This window comes from Panthera pardus, unplaced genomic scaffold, assembly GCF_024362965.1.
Source record: "Panthera pardus isolate Hobbes unplaced genomic scaffold, ASM2436296v1 HiC_scaffold_7, whole genome shotgun sequence".
Taxonomy (NCBI): domain Eukaryota; kingdom Metazoa; phylum Chordata; class Mammalia; order Carnivora; family Felidae; genus Panthera; species Panthera pardus.
In genome coordinates, this window is record NW_026527002.1 from 82,112,977 (window position 1) to 82,130,709 (window position 17,733).

The 17,733-nt window shown below is 55.9% G+C and overlaps 1 protein-coding gene across 9 annotated transcripts in view; it reads left to right on the plus strand.

Annotated features, from left to right (window-relative positions):
- The first annotated feature begins 1,243 nt into the window (after positions 1 to 1,243).
- The window catches only part of MROH1 (maestro heat like repeat family member 1), a 62,318-nt gene continuing 45,828 nt past the window's right edge, over positions 1,244 to 17,733 (plus strand). For 4 of the 9 annotated variants that reach the window (XM_053896268.1, XM_019435074.2, XM_053896274.1 and 1 more), the window contains exons 1-4: positions 1,345 to 1,546; positions 12,209 to 12,275; positions 13,264 to 13,409; positions 17,481 to 17,612. In XM_053896268.1, coding sequence (XP_053752243.1) covers positions 12,254 to 12,275; positions 13,264 to 13,409; positions 17,481 to 17,612 — 300 coding nt within the window. In that variant the 5' untranslated portion in view covers positions 1,345 to 1,546; positions 12,209 to 12,253. The other 5 variants (XM_053896272.1, XM_053896269.1, XM_053896270.1 and 2 more) reach the window with 5 other exon arrangements.

Here is a 17,733-nt window from a genome sequence, read left to right on the forward strand (position 1 = left end):
AACTTCTAGATGCTGTGGTCAGCCCCTCCCCCTTTCACCCTGTGACGGGCTGGAGTGGTTAGTGCTCTTCCTGAGGAGCCAGCCCCCTCTGCAGAGCACATCACCTCACCATCAGCCTTCTGGATTCTGTCCATCCCTGCAACAGAGCGAGCTGAATCCCTTCTCTCTTTGGACAAAGAATGTCCCTCCCTGCACTGTTCAGCAGCCACCCTGCCCCAGTGTGTGCAGCAGGGCCCCTACTTTGCACCCCACACCATCACCCACAGCTCTCTGCAGACACAACCTGCTGCAAGATGAAGACATTTGTTGGGCCCTGGATGTCGTGCTGTTGGCCACTTCCTTCTCAAGTCGTTCTTCTCACTTTCTGAGCTTCTGGAACGCCACTCTTTTTTTTTTTTTTTTTTTTTTTTGGTTAGACATGTCTACATGATTTCAGCCTTTGAGGGTGTGCAGGTGCCAGTGTCCCTGCCTGGGGTGCAGCTCTCTCCCAGCTTCTTCCCTTCTGAGTCCGAACACACCTCTTTCCACCTGCCAGCTGCTCCGCCTCACAGCGCTTGGTGTGTCTTGTTTGCTTATCACCTATCTGCTTTTCTCTCCAGAGCCCCGGGTCCCCAATGCAGAGAACTGCTCATCTCGTTGGCCGACTAAACGTGCATCTATCTGTTCGCGGAGGAGTCGGCGCCCCCGGGGTCTCTGGATATTTGTTGCGTGTTCAGTGGGTGCATTCCTGTGTGAGAGATAATAGGGCACGATACTGCTCGTGTGTGTCCAGGTTGGGTCCACCTGGCGTGTGCGCCTGGACAGGTGTGCGTTTGCGAGGGGACTGGCTTTGAGCACCGTGACGCGCCGAGCCCGAGTCCCCGGTGCTGCCCCCGGTGCGTGGAGCCGCGTGCAGACATCTTTGAGGTGTCAGTGCCCAAGGAGGACGGGAACAGACTGGGGGAGGCGGCCAGGTCCCGGGCGGAGGAAGAGGGAAGTGCACGCCCCGCGCCTGCGCAGTGACCGGCCGCACCCCTAGCGGCCAGCTCGGCCGCGCTCGGGCCCAACCAACTGTCGGCAGCTGCGGGCTCTGGGCGACCGGGGGCGGGGCGGAGCACGAGGCGGAGTTTGCGCACTCCTGCTCTCTGGGGCCTGGTGGGCGGGGTGGAGAGAGGGGGAGAGGGACGCGACTCCGGCCAATGAGCGCAGAGATCGTGTGGGGGCGGGGCCGGACTGCCGCGCGCCGGGCCGCGGTTGGCGGAGGGCGGCGGGGGCGGGCTCGGCGTGCGGCGCCGCCCGCTCCGGTCCGGGGCTTGGCGGGAGGGCGGCGCCCGGGCCGCCGCGGCCACAGCTTCTCAGGTAAACGGCGACCGGGAGCCGGGGACCGGCGGCGCTCGCTCGCAGAGGCGCCCCTCGGGGGAGCCTGGGCCCGAGAGTCTGGGGGCCACCCCCTCGGCCGGGCCGCGCGGGAATCCAAGTCGGGAGGCGCCTCCCCAAGGTCAGCGGGCGAGCGCGAGGAGGGTCCCGGGCGTCGCGGGGCCGAGCCCGCCCCCTTCCCTGGGCTCAGGTGCGTCCAGTCCCCGGAGGAGCCGGATTTGCCGCGTCACAAGCCGGAAGAGGCCCGGCTGCCTGGTCCCTCACCTTCCTCACGCAGACTCGGGATGCCGAGTCCGGTGCCCGTGCCCTCCCTGGGAGGTGTGAGGTCCGCGCCCCTGCTCCCCGCCGCGAGGACACCGGGGTGTCCAATGGAGCAAGCCAAGCCTGAACTCTGAGAGCCCCAAAGCTCAGGGGGCATTGCATTTCCGATTTCTCCGACATTCAGGGAGGCGGTCCGGAGCGGGGAAGTAATTTGTCCAAAGTCACGAGGATTATTGGTCACAGAGTGTAGGTCGCAAAGCTGGAAGGGCCGCGGGAAACCCAGCTCTCAAGTCCGGGGGAGAGCTGGGTGGTGCGCGGCCAGGGCTGGCCCCCAGGCCCGAATGCCGGGCTCCGACCTTCCTGCAGTGCAGCGGTAGGCCCCCAGGAGAGGGCTCTGTCGGAGCGAGCAGTGCTGGACTGAACACACTTGCACACTCTCCCCTTCGCCAGCCTAGCCAAGGTGGGGGCGGGGCTGACCCGCTCAAGCGAGCTGAGTACCGAGGGGTGGGGGGGGGGCACAGAGGTGTGGCTGTGTGGCGGTTGGGGAGGGGCAGGTGGGGCTGCGGTGGAGGCTGGCTTTGGGGCAACAGTCTTGGAGGCAGCGACCACCTTGGAAAGGGATGGTGGTAGGGGTGAGAAGAAGAGGGTCAGTGAGCGGACCATAGAGTGCCTGCGGAGGTGGAGAAACAGGAAGGGGTGGTGCTGGTTCCTGGCCCAGATATCTGATCGCCTGGTGACAGGAAGACATGGCAGGTGGGTTGGGGGCCATGGAGAGGTCAGGGGTAAAGGTGGTGAGTTGAGTGCTAGAGCTGTCGGGGTTGAGTGGTGGCGCCTGGTCCAGATGGGGATGCCCGGCGGGCACTGGGCCCCAGGAGACCCCCGTGGGAAGCACCAGTCATGCGAAACTTCAGCAGCGGCTTGACCGTGATGTGGTTCCATCTCACGCCTGTAGTCCTGGCAGCCCAGGGGCCTGAGCATGCTGCTGTCCGCAGCGTCCTCCTTTCCAGGCCTCAGGCCGTCGTGGTTCAAGCGGGCCGGGGTCTCCCGTCTCTCCGTGGTATCACAGAGGAGTGACCGGAGTTGAGCTCACTTGGTTACCTTGAAACCAATATGCAGGCTGCCGGCTTGTTCAGACCTGCACCTCAGTTTCTCATCCCCCACCCCGGGGCTGTTAGCTGCCTGCAAACATGGTTGGATCAGAGGTGGCACCTGCATTCGTCGCTAGTCCCGTGTGCTTGGAAGCAGGTGTTTGCGCTTAGTTTTCAGGCCTAGGGTCCGCTGAGGCCCAGGTGAGCCGTCGGGTTGAGGCTGGTCTGCAGCCGCAGATCTCGTGAGTCCCTTCCGTGAGCCAAGTTACTTGATCTCCTGGGGGTGGGGGCTCCGGGAAAGCCCCTGTGGCTCCGGGCCGGTGCTCAGGGGATACCGGCTGCCGGAGTTACAAGGACTGTGGTTTCTTTGCCGAGCTGGAGGGCTACCTGGCTTTGGGGGTTTGCATGTGAACCCAGTGACACAGCTTGGCATGACTAACGTTGAGAAATAGCGTAATCAAGTGACTGTGAGCGATGAGCCGTGGACTGCCTCTCCCAGGTCATCAGCCCACGTCCTTGTTGGTAACTCTGGAAGCCTATTCTTCCTCTGGCTCCTGTGCTAGAGGGCAAGTCCCGGGGCCTGCTGCGGGGGTGGGGGGCATTCCTGTGACCCCACAGGGTGTCCTGATTTCCCAGTCTCCCACACTCCTGTCAGGTGGACGTGGCCGCCTCCGGGCAGTGGTGCCCATGGCCTCCTCACCTCCCATGCCCCCTTCTGACTCTTCGCTGCAGTTGGCCCAGCATCTCTGTGCCCTCCGCATGCCACGTGGCAACCGCAATACACGTGGGTGCCCTTCAAGCCAGGGGCTTGGACGGCACCTGGTCGGCTCACTAAATGCGGTTCAGTGACAATGTTTAGTTGAGGTGAATGAGGAGGAAGCCGCTTCTCGCTTCGCTGCAGGGTGTAGGATGCAGACAGGGAAGACCCTGTGAACCCTGCCCTCATGACCTCTGCGGGCGCTTCAGGGCGCGGGTCCTGGCTGGGTCCCGCCCTGCTGTTACCTGGCGATGTGTCTCTCTCTGTGTGCGTTAAAAGAGATGGTGCCTCTAAGGTACCGCCCGGGCAGTCAGTGCTCAGCACACGCTGCCCGTGAGATGCAGGGTGCCTTCCAGCCCCTTCCTTGTCTCTGCACCCTCTTCCCCTGCAGCGCCTTCGTCTTGGTGTGCCATCAGCAGTCCGCTCGCCGTTGGCTTGTCTTCATAGAGAGCAGGGTCCGTGCTGCTGTCCCTGTGGGTCCCGTGTCAGCACACGGACCACCCGGCCTGGGGCAGGGGCAGCGGACGGGACCCTACAAAACCGGTCTTGCTCGGCTGGGCACACTTTCCTTTTCCGTTTGATGGTCAAGCTCCGCTCCTTGCACTGTGGTTCATGCGAATGTACCTACCCACCACTTTCTCTCATTGGTTGGTTTTTTTTTTTATACAAACCTGACCAGATCTCTGATTGGTATTTGTGTTTCTTCTAACGTCTCTGCGCACTTGTGTGAGGGTTTCTGTAGATAGAAGGTGGGTGTCAGAAGATGGGTGACGCGATCGCACGGTGTGACCATTAGGGCTCTCAGCAGATGTCCCACAGGCTCTGCTGCCTGTCCCCGCTGTGCAGTGACTACGGCACCGATGACGTCCGATGCTGGTGGAGCAGCAGGCCTCCCTGCAAGCCTTTCCCTTGTGACACAAATGGAGCCCGTGCCCGAGTCCTGAACTAAGCTGCCTGCCAGTGCGGGGGAGGCCAGGGCTTGCCCCTCTGCCGCCTGTCTCTTCTGGAATTGTGTACCCTCTTTGTCCATTTTCCTGTTTGTCATCCTGATGTAGGTGAGCTCCTTTGCATGTTAATGTGGGACACATTTTCCTCTTGTTACACCTGTTGTGAGTGAGTTGTCCTTCTTTCTCTTGTTTACCTTCTGCTCTGGTGGTTGGATGAGTTGTGTGCGCACGGAGGCTTGTGTGCTTAGGTATAAGTGTACGTATGTGGTTTTCAAGTCTTATGTATGTTTTTGACCTTCAGAAACTTTAAACTTTTATATTGTCAAACTGAGCAGTGTTCATTAAGGTGTCTGTGTTTTTGTGTGGGGCTTAGAACGTCCTTTTCTACTTCAAGATGATAAAATAGTTACCTATATTTTCTTTCTTTTTTAAACTGTATTTATTTAAGCAATCTCTGTATCCAGCGTGGCGCTCAAACTCATGCCCCCAAGGTCAAGAGCTACATACTCCATGGGCTGAGCCAGCCAGGTGCCCCTACCTGTATTTTCTGCCAGGACTTTTACATTTCATTTTTCCATTTTTAACTCTTATGTGCATCTAGAATTCATGTTGGAATAAAGAAGGATGTGGGGAGGCTAACGTTTTCCCTAGTGTTTAGCTATTTCAGTGCTATTTATTGTTGACTAATCTGTCTGTAGGATGTAAACCCCTTTCTTGTATAATACGTTTACCTCCTTATTGGTGTTCATTTCTGGACTTTCTGTATAGTTCCGTTGATTTAATACACTTTAATATAAATCCTCCTCTTCATATACTTTAAAAAGTTTAATTGGCTATTCATGTATGCTAATTCTTTTTTTAAGTTTATTTATTTATATTTGAGAGAGAGCGAGAGCCAGCGAGCATGTGAGTGGGGGAGGGGCAGAGAGAGAAGGAGAGGAAGAATCCCAAGCAGGTTCTGCACTGACGGTACAGAGCCCGATGTGGAGCTTGAACTCACAAACTGTGAGATCATGACCTGAGCTGAAACCGAGTCAGCTCTTCAACCGACTGAGCCACCTAGGCGCCCCCCTGTTAATTCTTCTGTATGAATTTTGGAACCATCGCATCAAGTACCCTCCGGTATCCTGAATCATATATTGACACGTTCAGAAAGTTGACAGTTTTACAATATTGAATCATACGGAAGGATTTTGATTTTCTTCCTTCAATGAGCGGTATTTAAAAAAATTCTGTGCACACTAAGGGTATAAACCAAAACTTTTTCCCTTGCAGTGCAGTTGCAGTGGAGAAGACAGGGAAACTGGAACATACAACTGATCTTATATTCATCGTGTGAACAAAGGGTTGTGGGAACATCCCATCACTTGCCGGAAGGTTGGGTGAGCGGGAGTCCCGCGGTAGAGGCCAGGCAGGACGTCCTTGCAGAGGTGCTGAGAGTCCAGGCCGTGGCCAGGGGTTTGCAGGTGGCCAGGACACCTAGAACGTAAAGGACGGAGAAAGAAACAGAGAGGGGTTTGGGCCTGGGTCTGGGTCACGACAGCCCATGGTGAAGGCGTTAGGTTCTGTGGGCAGCAGGAGGACTGGTAAGTCGCGGTGAGGCCTGCTCGGGTCAGCGTTTGTAAAGGTCAGCACTCTGGGCACGGAGGAGGCGTGTGGGGGGGTGGCCCAGGCAGGACGGTCCATGAGACAGGCGGGGTACAGGACCCCAGTGGGGCAGTAGGGCATCTACTGCCTGAGTGAAGGGCAGAAGTAGGGGAAGGAGGGCAGTGGGGGGTGCTGACGTTTATTACACGGTGTCTGTCAATGAGGGGTGTGACTTGGTGCCATTAATTTCATTCCCTTAACAGTGTATTCGAAGAGGAGAAGTTTTTTGATGAATTTAAGTTTATCAAGTCTTTTTTTTTTTTTTGGCATAGATTTTGCCTTTGGTGTCAGTCATGGAGATTTTCTTCTTCTTTTTTTTCTTTTCCTCCCTCCGAAGTTTTACAGTTTTAACTTTTACATTTAGGTCTGTAAATCATTTTGAGTTTTTATACGTGGTGTGACGTTTAGACTGAAGTTTGTTTTATTGGATGCAGATGCCCAGCTGTGCAGCACTCTTTGTTGACAAGACTATCCCTTCTCCCCTGAATAGACTTTGTACCTTTGTTAAAAATCAATTGGCCATAGAAGTCTTGATGTCAGGTAGGGTACGTCCCCCAAGTTTTTTTTTCCAGAAGTGTTCTGGCAGTTCTAAGTCTTCGCACTTTCAGGTGAATTTTAGAATTAGTCCGTCCATTTCTACAAAAAGCCTGCTAGGATTTTGACTGGAATGCATCTGTAGATCCATTTAGGAACAACTGATATCTTAGCACAGTATATCTCTCCATTTATTTAAGTTTTCTTTAACTTTTTAAAAATTTTATTTTCGCGCGTGAGCGGGAGAGAGGGGCTGAGGGAGAGAGAGAGAGAGAATCTTAAGCAGGCCGCACCTTCAGTGTGGAGCCCAATGCAGGGCCCGATCCCATGACCCTGGGATCATGACCTGAGTCGAAATCAAGAGTCAGATACTCAACAGACTGAGCCACCCAGGAGCCCCTATTTTTCTTTTTTTAATGTTGTATGTAATTTATTCATATTGAAAATATTATATACATGTATATTTTTTAACTTACATCTAAGTCAGTTAGCATATAGTGCAGCATGATTTCAGGAGTAGATTCCTTAATGCCCCTCCCCCATTGAGCCCATCCCCCTCCCACAACCCCTCCAGTAACCCTCTGTTCATATTTATGAGTCTCTTATGCTCTGTCCCCTTCCCTGTTTTTATATTATTTTTATTCCCTTCCCTTATGTTCATCTGTTTTGTCTGCTGTCAGCACAGAGCCTGACACGGGGCTTGAACTGATGAACCACGAGATGATGCCCTGAGCTGAAACCGAGAGTTGGATGCTTAACCGACTGAGTCCCCCAGGCGCCCCTGATGTGTTATTCTTCTTATATGTTATTGGATGATTTGATAAAATGTTGTTAAGAATTTTTACATTTGTGCCTGTGAGGGATATTGGCCTATGATTTTCATTATTTGTAATACCTTTGCCTGCTTTTGTTATCAGAGTAATGCTGGCCTCATAGAATCAGTTGGGAAGTATTCCCTTGTTTTCAATTTTCTTGGAAGAATTTGTGTAGAGTTGGTATTATTTCTTCCTTAAATGTTTGGTAGAATTCCCCAGGGAAGTCATTTAGGCCTTTCATCTAGAACTTTCTCTTTGGGAGGATTTATTGTTTTATTTTTTTAAGTTTATTTATTTTGAGACAGAGGGAGCAAACGGGGAAGGGACAGAGAGAGGGAGAGAGAGAATCTCAAGCAGGCTCCGCACCACCCGTGCAGAGCGTGATGCAGGACTCAAACTCGTGAACCGTGAGATCACGACCTGAGCCGAAATTGGATGCTTAACTGACTGAGCCACCCAGGTGCCCCTCTACGGGAAGATTTTTGACTTTTTAAATTTGCCGAGATTTGTTTTAATGCCCAGAATGTAGTCAGTCTTGGTTAGCATTCCATGTGCTTTTGGAAGGAATATACTACTTGTGATGAATGGATGGTTCTATAAATACTACTCAAGTCAAGTTGGTTGACAGTATTGTTCAGGTCTTCTGTACCCTTACTGATTATCTGTACAATTGTTTTGTCAGTTATAGAGAAATTTCTACTATAATTTCTATTTTTCTATTTCATTTTGCATTTCTATTCGTTTTGGCTTTGTGATTTTTGAAGTTCTGCTATTAGGCACGTAAACGTGTAGGATTGTTATGCCTCTGAAACCTACTCTGTCTATTAACATAGTTACTCCAGCTTTCTTGCGACTGGTGTCGGCCTCGTTTTTCTTTACCCACCCTTTTACTTTAACCTCTTTATGCTAACGTGTGTGGTCTTTCCTGTGGTTTCTTGTGAAATACAGTTATAACTGTCTAGCTGTCCTTGTCTATGAATTCTTCTGCATCGTTTCTGGATCAGTTTATATTGACTGATTCATTCTCATTGTGGGTTGTTTTTGTTTTGTTTTGTTTTATGTTTTTTGGGTTTGTTTTGTTTTGTTGTTTTTTGTTTTTTTTGTTTGTTTGTTTGTTTTTTGCTTCTTTGCATGCCGAGTAATTTTTTGCTGGATGTCAGACATGTTATTTTACCTTGTTGGTGCTAGGTATTTTTGTGTTGCTATTATTCTTGAACTTTGCTGGGATGTAGCTAAGTTACTTGGGAACAAGTTGATCTTTTCAGGTCTTTTTTTTTTTTTTATTTATTTGAAAAAATTTGTTTTAAGCTTTATTTATTTTTGAGAGAGAGACGGACAGAGTGTGAGTGGGGGTGGAGCAGAGCGGGAGACCCAGAATCCCAAGCAGGCTCCAGGCTCTGAGCTGTCTGCACAGGGCCCAACACGGGGCTCAAACCCACGAACCACGAGATCATGACCTGAGCCAAAGTCGGCCGCTTAACCGACTGAGCCATCCAGGTGCCCCACTTTATTTGTTCTTAAATGTTTATTTATTTTTGAGAGAGATATATATAGAGAGAAAGAGAAAGTGTGAGTGGGGGGGGGGACGCAGAGAGAGAGGGAGACAGAGGATCTGAAGCGGGCTGCGAGCTGACAGCAGAGAACCCGATGTGGGGCTTGAACTCGCGAACCATGAGATCCCGACCTGAGCTGAAGTCAAACCCTTAACTGACTGAGCCACCCAGGCGCCCCTTCAGGTCTTACTTTTAGCTTTGTTAGGTGAGAGCAGACAGCGTTTAGCCTATGGCTAATTTTATTTTTTTACCAAGGCAAAACCCTTTTGAGTGCTCTTCCCAATACTCTGAATTTTGACGTTTTCCCCTTGGGCTGCTGGGAACAGCCCCGTTCCTGGTCTGTTGTGAGTTCTGGCGATTGTTTCTGCTGGGTTTTTTTGGGTAGTTCTTTCCCTGGCTTTGGTAGTTTGTTCTCAGATATGGTGCTTGAATCAGTTTTCTGTTGCTACTATGATAAGTTACCACGGACTTAGTGCCTTAAATGATGTATATTTATTATCCTAGAGTCCCTGAGAACTTTGGGCTGGAGGCAGTAGGGCCGTGCTCCTTGCTGGGGTCTCTGGGGAGAATCTGTCTCCTGCTCTCTCACGTCGTTGGCACAATTTGGTTCGTTGTGGCTGTAGGACTGAAGTCCCTGTTTCCTTGCTGGCTGTAAACTAAGGCACACGTCCGGCTTTTAGAGGCCACCCAAATTATGTGGTCCAGAGCCTCCTTCCTCTGTCTTTAAAGCCAGCCAGGGGGGTTGAATCCTTCTCACGCTTCAAATTTCTCCTCCTCCTCCTTCCGTCTCCTCTCTTTGCCCCGCTGGGAGGGGTTCTCTGCAGTTTAAGGACTTACGTACACCCTTTCGCTAGTCTCACCCACATAAGCCAGGGTAGTCCCCCCACCTCAGGGTCTGTACCCTTAATCCCATCTGCTGAGTCCCTTTTGACATGTAACATATTCACAGGTTCTGGGGGTGAGGACATAGGCATCTTCGGGGACATTACTCTGCTGCCCAGCACTGACCAGTAAGTCCGCCAGGACCCTCTGCAGATCTCTGGAGTTCTCTGTGGTGCTAGAGTCTATAGACTGGCGGGACCTAGGTCTCCCAAGATGCTCCCAGTTGTCTCAAGCCAGGGGTATTGCCGGGTCCCGGTGATTCCTCCTCAGCCTGGATGCACCCTCCGGGCCGTGAGCTGGAGTGGCTACAGGGCTCCTGTCCTTCATGTCCTGACGTCTGTCACCCTGAGAACTGCAGTTCCATATGTTTCGTCCAGCTTTTTAGTGGTTTGGGTCAGGAGGGCAGTTGGTCCGTTACTCCCGTCTGGGCTGGGAGCCGAAGCCTCTCACGCTTATTGCTTACTCTTTGCTCCTGTTTGAGTTGGGTGCACGTGGCCTTTTGTACTTGTAGGAAGAGCGTTTCGAACTTGGAATTTGAGTTGGTTTAACCCTGTTTCTTCCTGGGTAGTGGAGATAGGCAGCCGTGTCCCCTCTGGGGACAGCCGCTTGTCTCGTAGACGCAGACCAGGTCTAGGCATCGGGATTTGGGTTCTGTCTGAGCATGTGTCGCCACTGCCTTTGAGAAGATCTTTGGATTCTTTCTGGAACCTGCTGCCAGCATACTTCATACCCTGCCTGATGGCTGCGACCTTTCAGCCCTTCGTCCTTTGTGGGTTTGGGTTTTTTTGCCGCCTTCTTGCTCTGCCACAAGTGAAATGTGTGTTTCTGTTTCTTGTTTTCCTTGTTACTTTTAGATGCTTTCCAGGAAGAAAGGGGAAACCCCTTGCTGATGCCAGCGTCTTTGAACCAGTGTCTTCTCCTTCTGCTTTCTCTCTGCCTGGGATTCCTGGAGATTTCTGGTTTGCTAATTTTGTCTTGTTTTCTAGTGTTCTTGTGGGTTTATTCTTTTAAAACTTGCATCTTTGGGGTACCTGGCTGGCTCAGTCGTGGAGCACGGGACTCTTGATCTCGGGGCTGTGAGTTTGAGCCCCATGTTGGATGTAGAGATGACTTAAAAGTAAAATCTTTTTAAAAATTGAAAAAAAGTACTTGGCATCTTCTCTGGTCATCTCATTGAGGTTTTGGTGGGACACGTGTGTGTGCTTGGGCCGGTCTGCCCTCCTGGGCATGTGTGGTGTTGTCACTCACTTATAATTCTGCCACCACTCGCCCCGGGATTTCTCCCTTCCTTCCCGTGTTCGTAGCCAGATGAGTGTCCTATTGCTTGGTTAGGGCCAGGTCATGGCACCTCCTCTCTCGCCTCTGTCCTTTTGTGGATGAGAGGTGATCAGGGGAGGGTCCAAGATGGAGGTGACCCATCGAGGGGCGGTGGGATTGCCAGCTCACGGAAGACATCAGTGTTAGAAAGCCGTCAGCTACAGCGCCGAGGGCCTGAGGTCCCTCTGACCTTATAGGACCTTGGAGAGTGTGACGTAGGTCCTAGCGTGGCCCTGCGCTGAAGAGGCAGGGGCATTTGCCTACTGGTGGGTTTTATTCTCGGGGCCCATCTGCTGCAAGGGCTGCCTCGAGGCGTGTAGTGCCTGAAAGCCACATCTCTCAAATGCCAGGGGCGGTTTGGATGGTTGGTTTCCTCTGCCAGTGAACCCGCCAGACCCCATGCTGCCCTTCCAGCGTCTCTCGTTGTGCTAGAATTCTCAGGCACGGGGTGTCAAGCCTGTGGTCACCCGCCTTGTCCTTGGCTCTCGGGGACAGGTTTCCCTGCTGTGCACAGACTGCGGGTGACGGGTGACGTCGGCCTCGTGCGCGCCCTCTCTCGTTTACAGAGTGACAGAGGCTGCTGTAGGTGGAGTCGGGGGGCACATCTGCCCCTCTCACCGTGCGGGCTCACGTCACCCTGGCCGGGCTGCCAGGTGCGGCAGAGGGGAGCTGGGAACCGTGGAGGGAGGCGCCTTCTGCCCTCCGTGACCGCCGTCCGCCGTGTGCCAGATGGCTCCCTCACGAGAAGGCACTGATGTCCTGTTTCACGCCTGTTTTTTTAAGCTTATTTATTTATTTTTGAGACAGAGAGGGAGAGAGTGTGTGAGCAGGGGAGGGTCAGAGAGAGAGGGAATCCCAAGCAGGCTCTGTGCTGACAGCACAGATGTGGGGCTCAATCCCATAAATCGTGAGATCGTAACCTGAGCTGACATCAAGAGTCGGCCGCTTACCCGAGCCCCCAGGCGCCCCTGAAATCATGGTTTGTACAAACACAGTGACGGCCTGTAAACCGAGGACTCTTTCGGTTTACATGTGTTTTCGGTTACTCCAGGTTTGAGAAGAAGCTGCCCGAGCTGACGCCGGTGAGGCGGCCGAGATGGCAGAGCCCTACGTGAAGAGTGAGTGAGTGGGCTGGGCAGGGACATGGGGCAGTGGAGCGCCTGCCAGCTTGGAGTTTGGGACCCGGCCGAGCGTGGCGTTGAGTGAACGGGCTCTGAGGGAGGCGCTGTCGCATGGCATGAACAGGCTCTCTCCAAGCTCTCGGTAAAGAAAAGAAGACGAGGCCGTTGTCTGCGTAGCTGCTGAATCAGAAGGGGCCGACCGGGCTGCAGGCTCTGTGTGGTGTGGGGAGTGATGTCTGCCGGGTGAAGGGGGCTTTGTGCTCTGAGTAGGGGGGCCCTGTGCCTCTGCCCCTTTCTACACAAGACCTGGGTCCAGCAGCCGCCCTGTCCCTGCCCCCAGGGCCGGCGGTTTGCTGAGGCGAGGGGAGAGAGAGACGTCCTTGCCCCACAGAGCGCCTCCCCCAGGAGTGAGGATCCATAAGCGCCGTTCGCCGGCCCCGGGCCCTGGGCTCTGGGGACACTGAGGATGGCAGGGTCCTGTCCGGGGGCACCGAGCCGGGGGGGTCTGGCTCTGAGTGTGGAGCATCGACCGGCAGGGATGGGACGGTGGAGAGTTGTCTCTGGGGGCAGGTGGCAGACCTCAGGCGCCGCCCGGTGTGGGGCAGATGGCCACCTAGCCCTGAGTCGATAACACCTGCCTTTTACAGCAGCCACGGTCGGGGTGGGCGGGGCACGAAGCAAACACAGCCCGGGACGGAAGGTCAGGGGTTAGCCAGGGTGGCCTCGGAGCAGCCGGCCAGTGGGTCCCAGACAGAGCCCCTGGCAAGCAGGCCGGAGGGAGGCAGTGTGTGTGCGCAAGAGTGCCTCGGGTGTGTGCGGCCGAGGTGTGCAAGGTGGCCAGGCGGTGGGGCCTGGGGGAGGTTGCTGGGGCAACGGGAAAGTACAGGGGTCGGGGAAGGGTAGGCGTCCTCCGACTCACAGGCCGAGGCGGTGGCTGGCGGGGTCGGCCGGGCCTGAGCACGCACGCCGGCCTTTGTCTCTGTAGAGCTGTGCACCATCCTGCTGGAGGCCATCACCGACAAGGACCCTCTGGTGCAGGAGCAGGTCTGTGGCGCCCTGTGCGCCCTCGGAGAGGCGCAGCCAGCGGAGGTGCTCCGAGCCTGTGAGGAGTACCTGTGGCGGCACGAGAAGGTATTCCCTGCCCGTGGCTGGCGGGTGTCGGGGGGTGAGCCGCTCCTCTAGGCGCTCCGGGGCCCTTGGGGCGGCGTCTGTAGGGGAGCGGTGGCTGCAAAGCCGGGGTCCCGGTTGCTGTGAGTGGAAAGCCGCCCCTTCCAGTCCAAGTCCCCCCGACATGGGGCATTTCCAGGACACGTGAGCCGCCTCAACTTGTGGCCCGTGGGTCCGTCCCGTCGCGGGGGCACCGGGTGGGCACGTCAGGCGGTCAGCCGCACAGCATCCAGCTGCTCGCAAGCCCGGGCTGTGTTGCCGTCCCCGCTCACTCGCTGGCTCGAGGACGGACGGCTCTCCTCGCCGGGGTCTGTGCCGTCCCCCAAGGGAGAGAGAGCAGGCCGCTCGCCGTCAGGGACCGCAAGAGGAACGGGTGGACGAGCGCGTGAGGGAGGGTGGAAGGCGTTCGAAGGGGGGCCGCCCGCGGAGCCCGGGCCCTCTCCCTCGCCGCCCTCCCTCGGACCGCGGCGCCCCCCCCCCCCCCCCCCCCCCCCCCCCCCCGTGCTGGCCGTGCCCGGGGCAGCCCTGCAGGGACGCGGGCGTGCCCGTCGGTGCCGCAGAGGAGGCCGGGAGCCAGCTCTCTGTTCCGGAGTTGCCGCCGGCCCCGGGTCTGAAGTGGTTGTGTGCCAGCTCTAGTTGTTCTCGGTGTGCTTTGGGCCCTTCCTCGGAGGGAGAGGCACTTTCACAGCCTTAAAAGACCAGTTTTCCTTGTGTTTGATCTAATACTTTGAGGCGGAAAAGGGGATCTCTGTACGGCGGGAGCTACTTCTCTCTCGTGGGACCGCCATCTCCTAGGCAGTAGGTCAGTCCCACCGGGCGGCCACTGAGCTGATCATATGGCAGCTTAGGGCCACCCCCCCCCCATCCCAGTTTTGGCTCTCTTAGCCTTTCTGGCCTTTTATGTGCGCGTGGGCACACTAGGGCTGCCCGTGGGGACTGCATAGAGCGAGTGGGGAGAGTGCATGCTCGTGCTCGGGCGCTGTGCGTGTCCACCGCGGCTCTTCCGTGGCTTCGTGGAGTTTCCCGCTGCTCACGTGCCGGGCGCTGGCCCTTCCGTGTGTGGCTGAGAGCCTTTGTGATTGTTAGCGACCCATACGCAGCAGCAAGACGTCGTGGGCTTCCTTCTGGCCGTTTTCTAGCTCATCTAGGATTTTGCACTTCTTCCAGCCTTTTTGGTTTCTTTCGCCACTTTAAGAAGAAAGCTCTCCCTTTCACGTTTGCGTGTTTGCAGTAAAAGTATATGAAGTGGGAAGTTCTGTCCTCTCGACTGAGCTCCTCGCCAGGCACCTCTCTCTGCCCCTACGCCGCCCCCCCCCCCCGCCCCCAGGTCTTGCCACCTGCCTGGCATCCTCACACCGTGCCTTATGGGGTTTCACCTCCCGCTGACTCCCTGGAAGACGCGTGGGCGGGGCGCACACGGGGACAGACCGTCCCTGCACGGTGGCTCTCAGGCCCACGGGCGGGAAGTGGCTGACGGAACAGAGGCAGAAGTAGTCGTCTGGGTCGGCCAGGGTCACTCCAGCACGAGCAGGCTTGGGTCTCTCACAGTTCCGGAGGCCGGGAGTCCGAGATCACGGTGCCGGCAGGTTCTGTGTGCCGTGGGGACCCGCTTCTCATTTTATAGGCGGCCTTCTCCTCACCCTGTCCTCACACGGCAGAAGGGAGGAGGGAGCTCTCTGGAGCCTCTTTAGAAGGCACTAATCCCACCCCTGAGGCTGCACCCTCCTGACCTGCTCGCTTCCTGAAGACCCACCTCCCAATACTGTCACCTTGGGGTTAGGTTTCAGCACAGGCATTTTGGGGAGACCATTTGTAGCAATAGTAAAATCAAACTTTGAACTGGTAACTAAAGGTTTTCTTCTGTTTGTTCTCTTTTTTTTGGCTGGTTTCAACTTCATGCATTCGTGTCTGGTTTTCTCTAGAATCCCATCCTAACACAAGGGAGGTTTTTCGTTTGTTTTTTACACGTTTGTTTATTTATTCCGAGAGAGAGACGTGTGTGAGAGTTTACTTGGCGCTGAGTTATTCTGCTAGGGGTTGAAATCCCAGCATGCTCAGCAGCGAGTCGACTCCTCCACTGACCCAGGTCAGGACCTTAGACGGGTGCTGGTAGTCACCTCATGCATTGGGACCATGTGGTGACTGTCTGACCTTTGCGTCCCATGGCGAAGGTCCTTCCTGCAGATGACCCGGCGCGGGTTCTTGAGCAGCTCTTGAGCAGAACCGGTCGGTGCTGGGGGGAGAGGCGGGACGATGGGCTCGCTGGCAGCACGTCAGAGTGTGGAGCCGGCCCCAGCGCGGTTCCCGCCCTGCTCAGGTGACAGGGCCGTGGCTTTATCACCGCGTGCCGTGGAGCACTACATCTTGTTCTGATGGGGCTAGCGTTCTGCCCGTTGAACTTTAAGAGCAATGTAAAATGGAAACAGAAAACCTTTTTCTTTAAAAATAGGCGACCGTTGCAATCCCTATCAAAATCCCAGGGATGGTTTTTGCAGAAATAGAAAAAGCCACCCTAAAAGTCAGACGAAACCTCAAGGGATCCCGAATAGCCAAAACAGTCTTGAAAAAGAACAAAGCTGGGGACTCACACTCGTTGACTTCAAGGCTTACTACAGGGCCGCTGGAGCCGAACACCACGGTGGAGACCGGCCGAGAGACGGACAGAGAGACGGGGCAGAGAGACAGGCGGAGAGATGGGGCAGAGAGACGGGCGGAGAGACGGGGCAGAGAGACTGGCGGAGAGACGAATGCAATAGAGTCGAGAGCCCGGGAAAAACCTTTGTGTATGTGGTCAAATGAATTTGGACGCAGTTTATCGCCCAGAGAACAAAACCTAACCCTGGAGCTTTCCCCCGGGAATCTGAGTCAGGTGTCGTGGGATCTGTTCGTCGATCTAGAGGTGTTTGCCATCTGCGTTGGCTCTTTTCAGGAACAAAAATCGTGCCCACGGGTGGGGCCCACAGTGCAGGAGGCTGCTGGTGGCCTCCGTGGGAGGGAACCCCTGCTTTTACAGAGCTCCCTCCACCAGCCCAAGTCGCCTCTCTTTCTGGCCCCTTTTCCTCTGGTCGCCCAGGCTCGCTCCTGTCCCGGCACAGACCAGGGCACCACGTGCTGCCGTGTGTGCCGACCCCCCTCCGCCTGGATGCCCCGCTCCTGGGGGCGGGAGGTCCTCACGGGAAGGCCGGTCTTGGTCTTTCCCTGCCGCCTGCGTGTTTCTTGCCCCCCCTCTCCCCCCCCTCCCCCATCTCTGTGAGCGCCCTGGGGCTCCTGGCCTAATGGAGCCTCTCCCTTGGCTGGGCCCTGCTCTGTTCACCTCACCTCTGCTGCGGTCTGTCCTTGCAGCGAGGCACTTTGGCTTCCTGGCCCCGGACCCCGCTCCCAGCCGTCACCACACGTCCTCAGTTGAGGCGAGGATGAGTGCCAGGTGGGGCCACGGCTGCCAGGTGCCGACGAGGCCTATGTCCGGGCGGGTGGAGGGCCCACCCGGAGCAGGGGAGGAACCCTAGGACAGGGCCGGCAGTGCCATCGTTTTACCGCCCAGCCTCAGCCCCCAGGGCGAGGTCGGAAGCGTGGGGAGGGGTGTGACAGACAAGGCCCCCTCGGGGCGGGGCGCGCCTGAGTGAGGAGAGGGCCTGTCAAGCAGTCTCCTCTGACCCGTCTCCCTGGGGAGCCCCAAAACTTCCTGGCGGCAGCAAACTCTGTTGTGATAGGACCTCTCGGGGCAGGAGAGCTTCTGGCCGGGAGACCCCGGCCGCAGCACGAGGGCCACCATCTGTTCACCGCGGGTGTTGCACAGAACACTCCTGGCACCTGCTGACGACCTCGTGCCCTCACCCGCTTCTCACGGTCCTTTCCTGTGCGAGGCCCTGAGAGTCTGGGGGCATGAGGAGTGGCCAGGCGTGCCCTGACCTCCCGCGTTGGGGCCGCCAGGGGTGACTGTGAGTTGAGTCAGCCCTATAGAGAAAGCAGGCGTCAGCAGGCTGCCTGGGTGCGAGCTCCCCTTCCAGGACCTTCCTCGATGGTTTCTCTGGTCAGTTGGCACATCCTTACCGGACGATGATCCTGAGGGCCATGGAGACGGTCGTGAGCAGTCACATCAGTGACCTGGACAAGGACATGGCCAGGGCTGTCATCTTCCTGGCCTCCAGCGAGATGACCAGGGTGAAGGTATGGGGGGCACCTGCCTGCTCGGGGAGGGGAGCTTCTTTCCTAGGACTCTGAGCCGAGCGCATTGGGAACGTGGGCTCGCATCTGGCTACCTTGGGCCGGCCGCCCCTTCCTGCACACT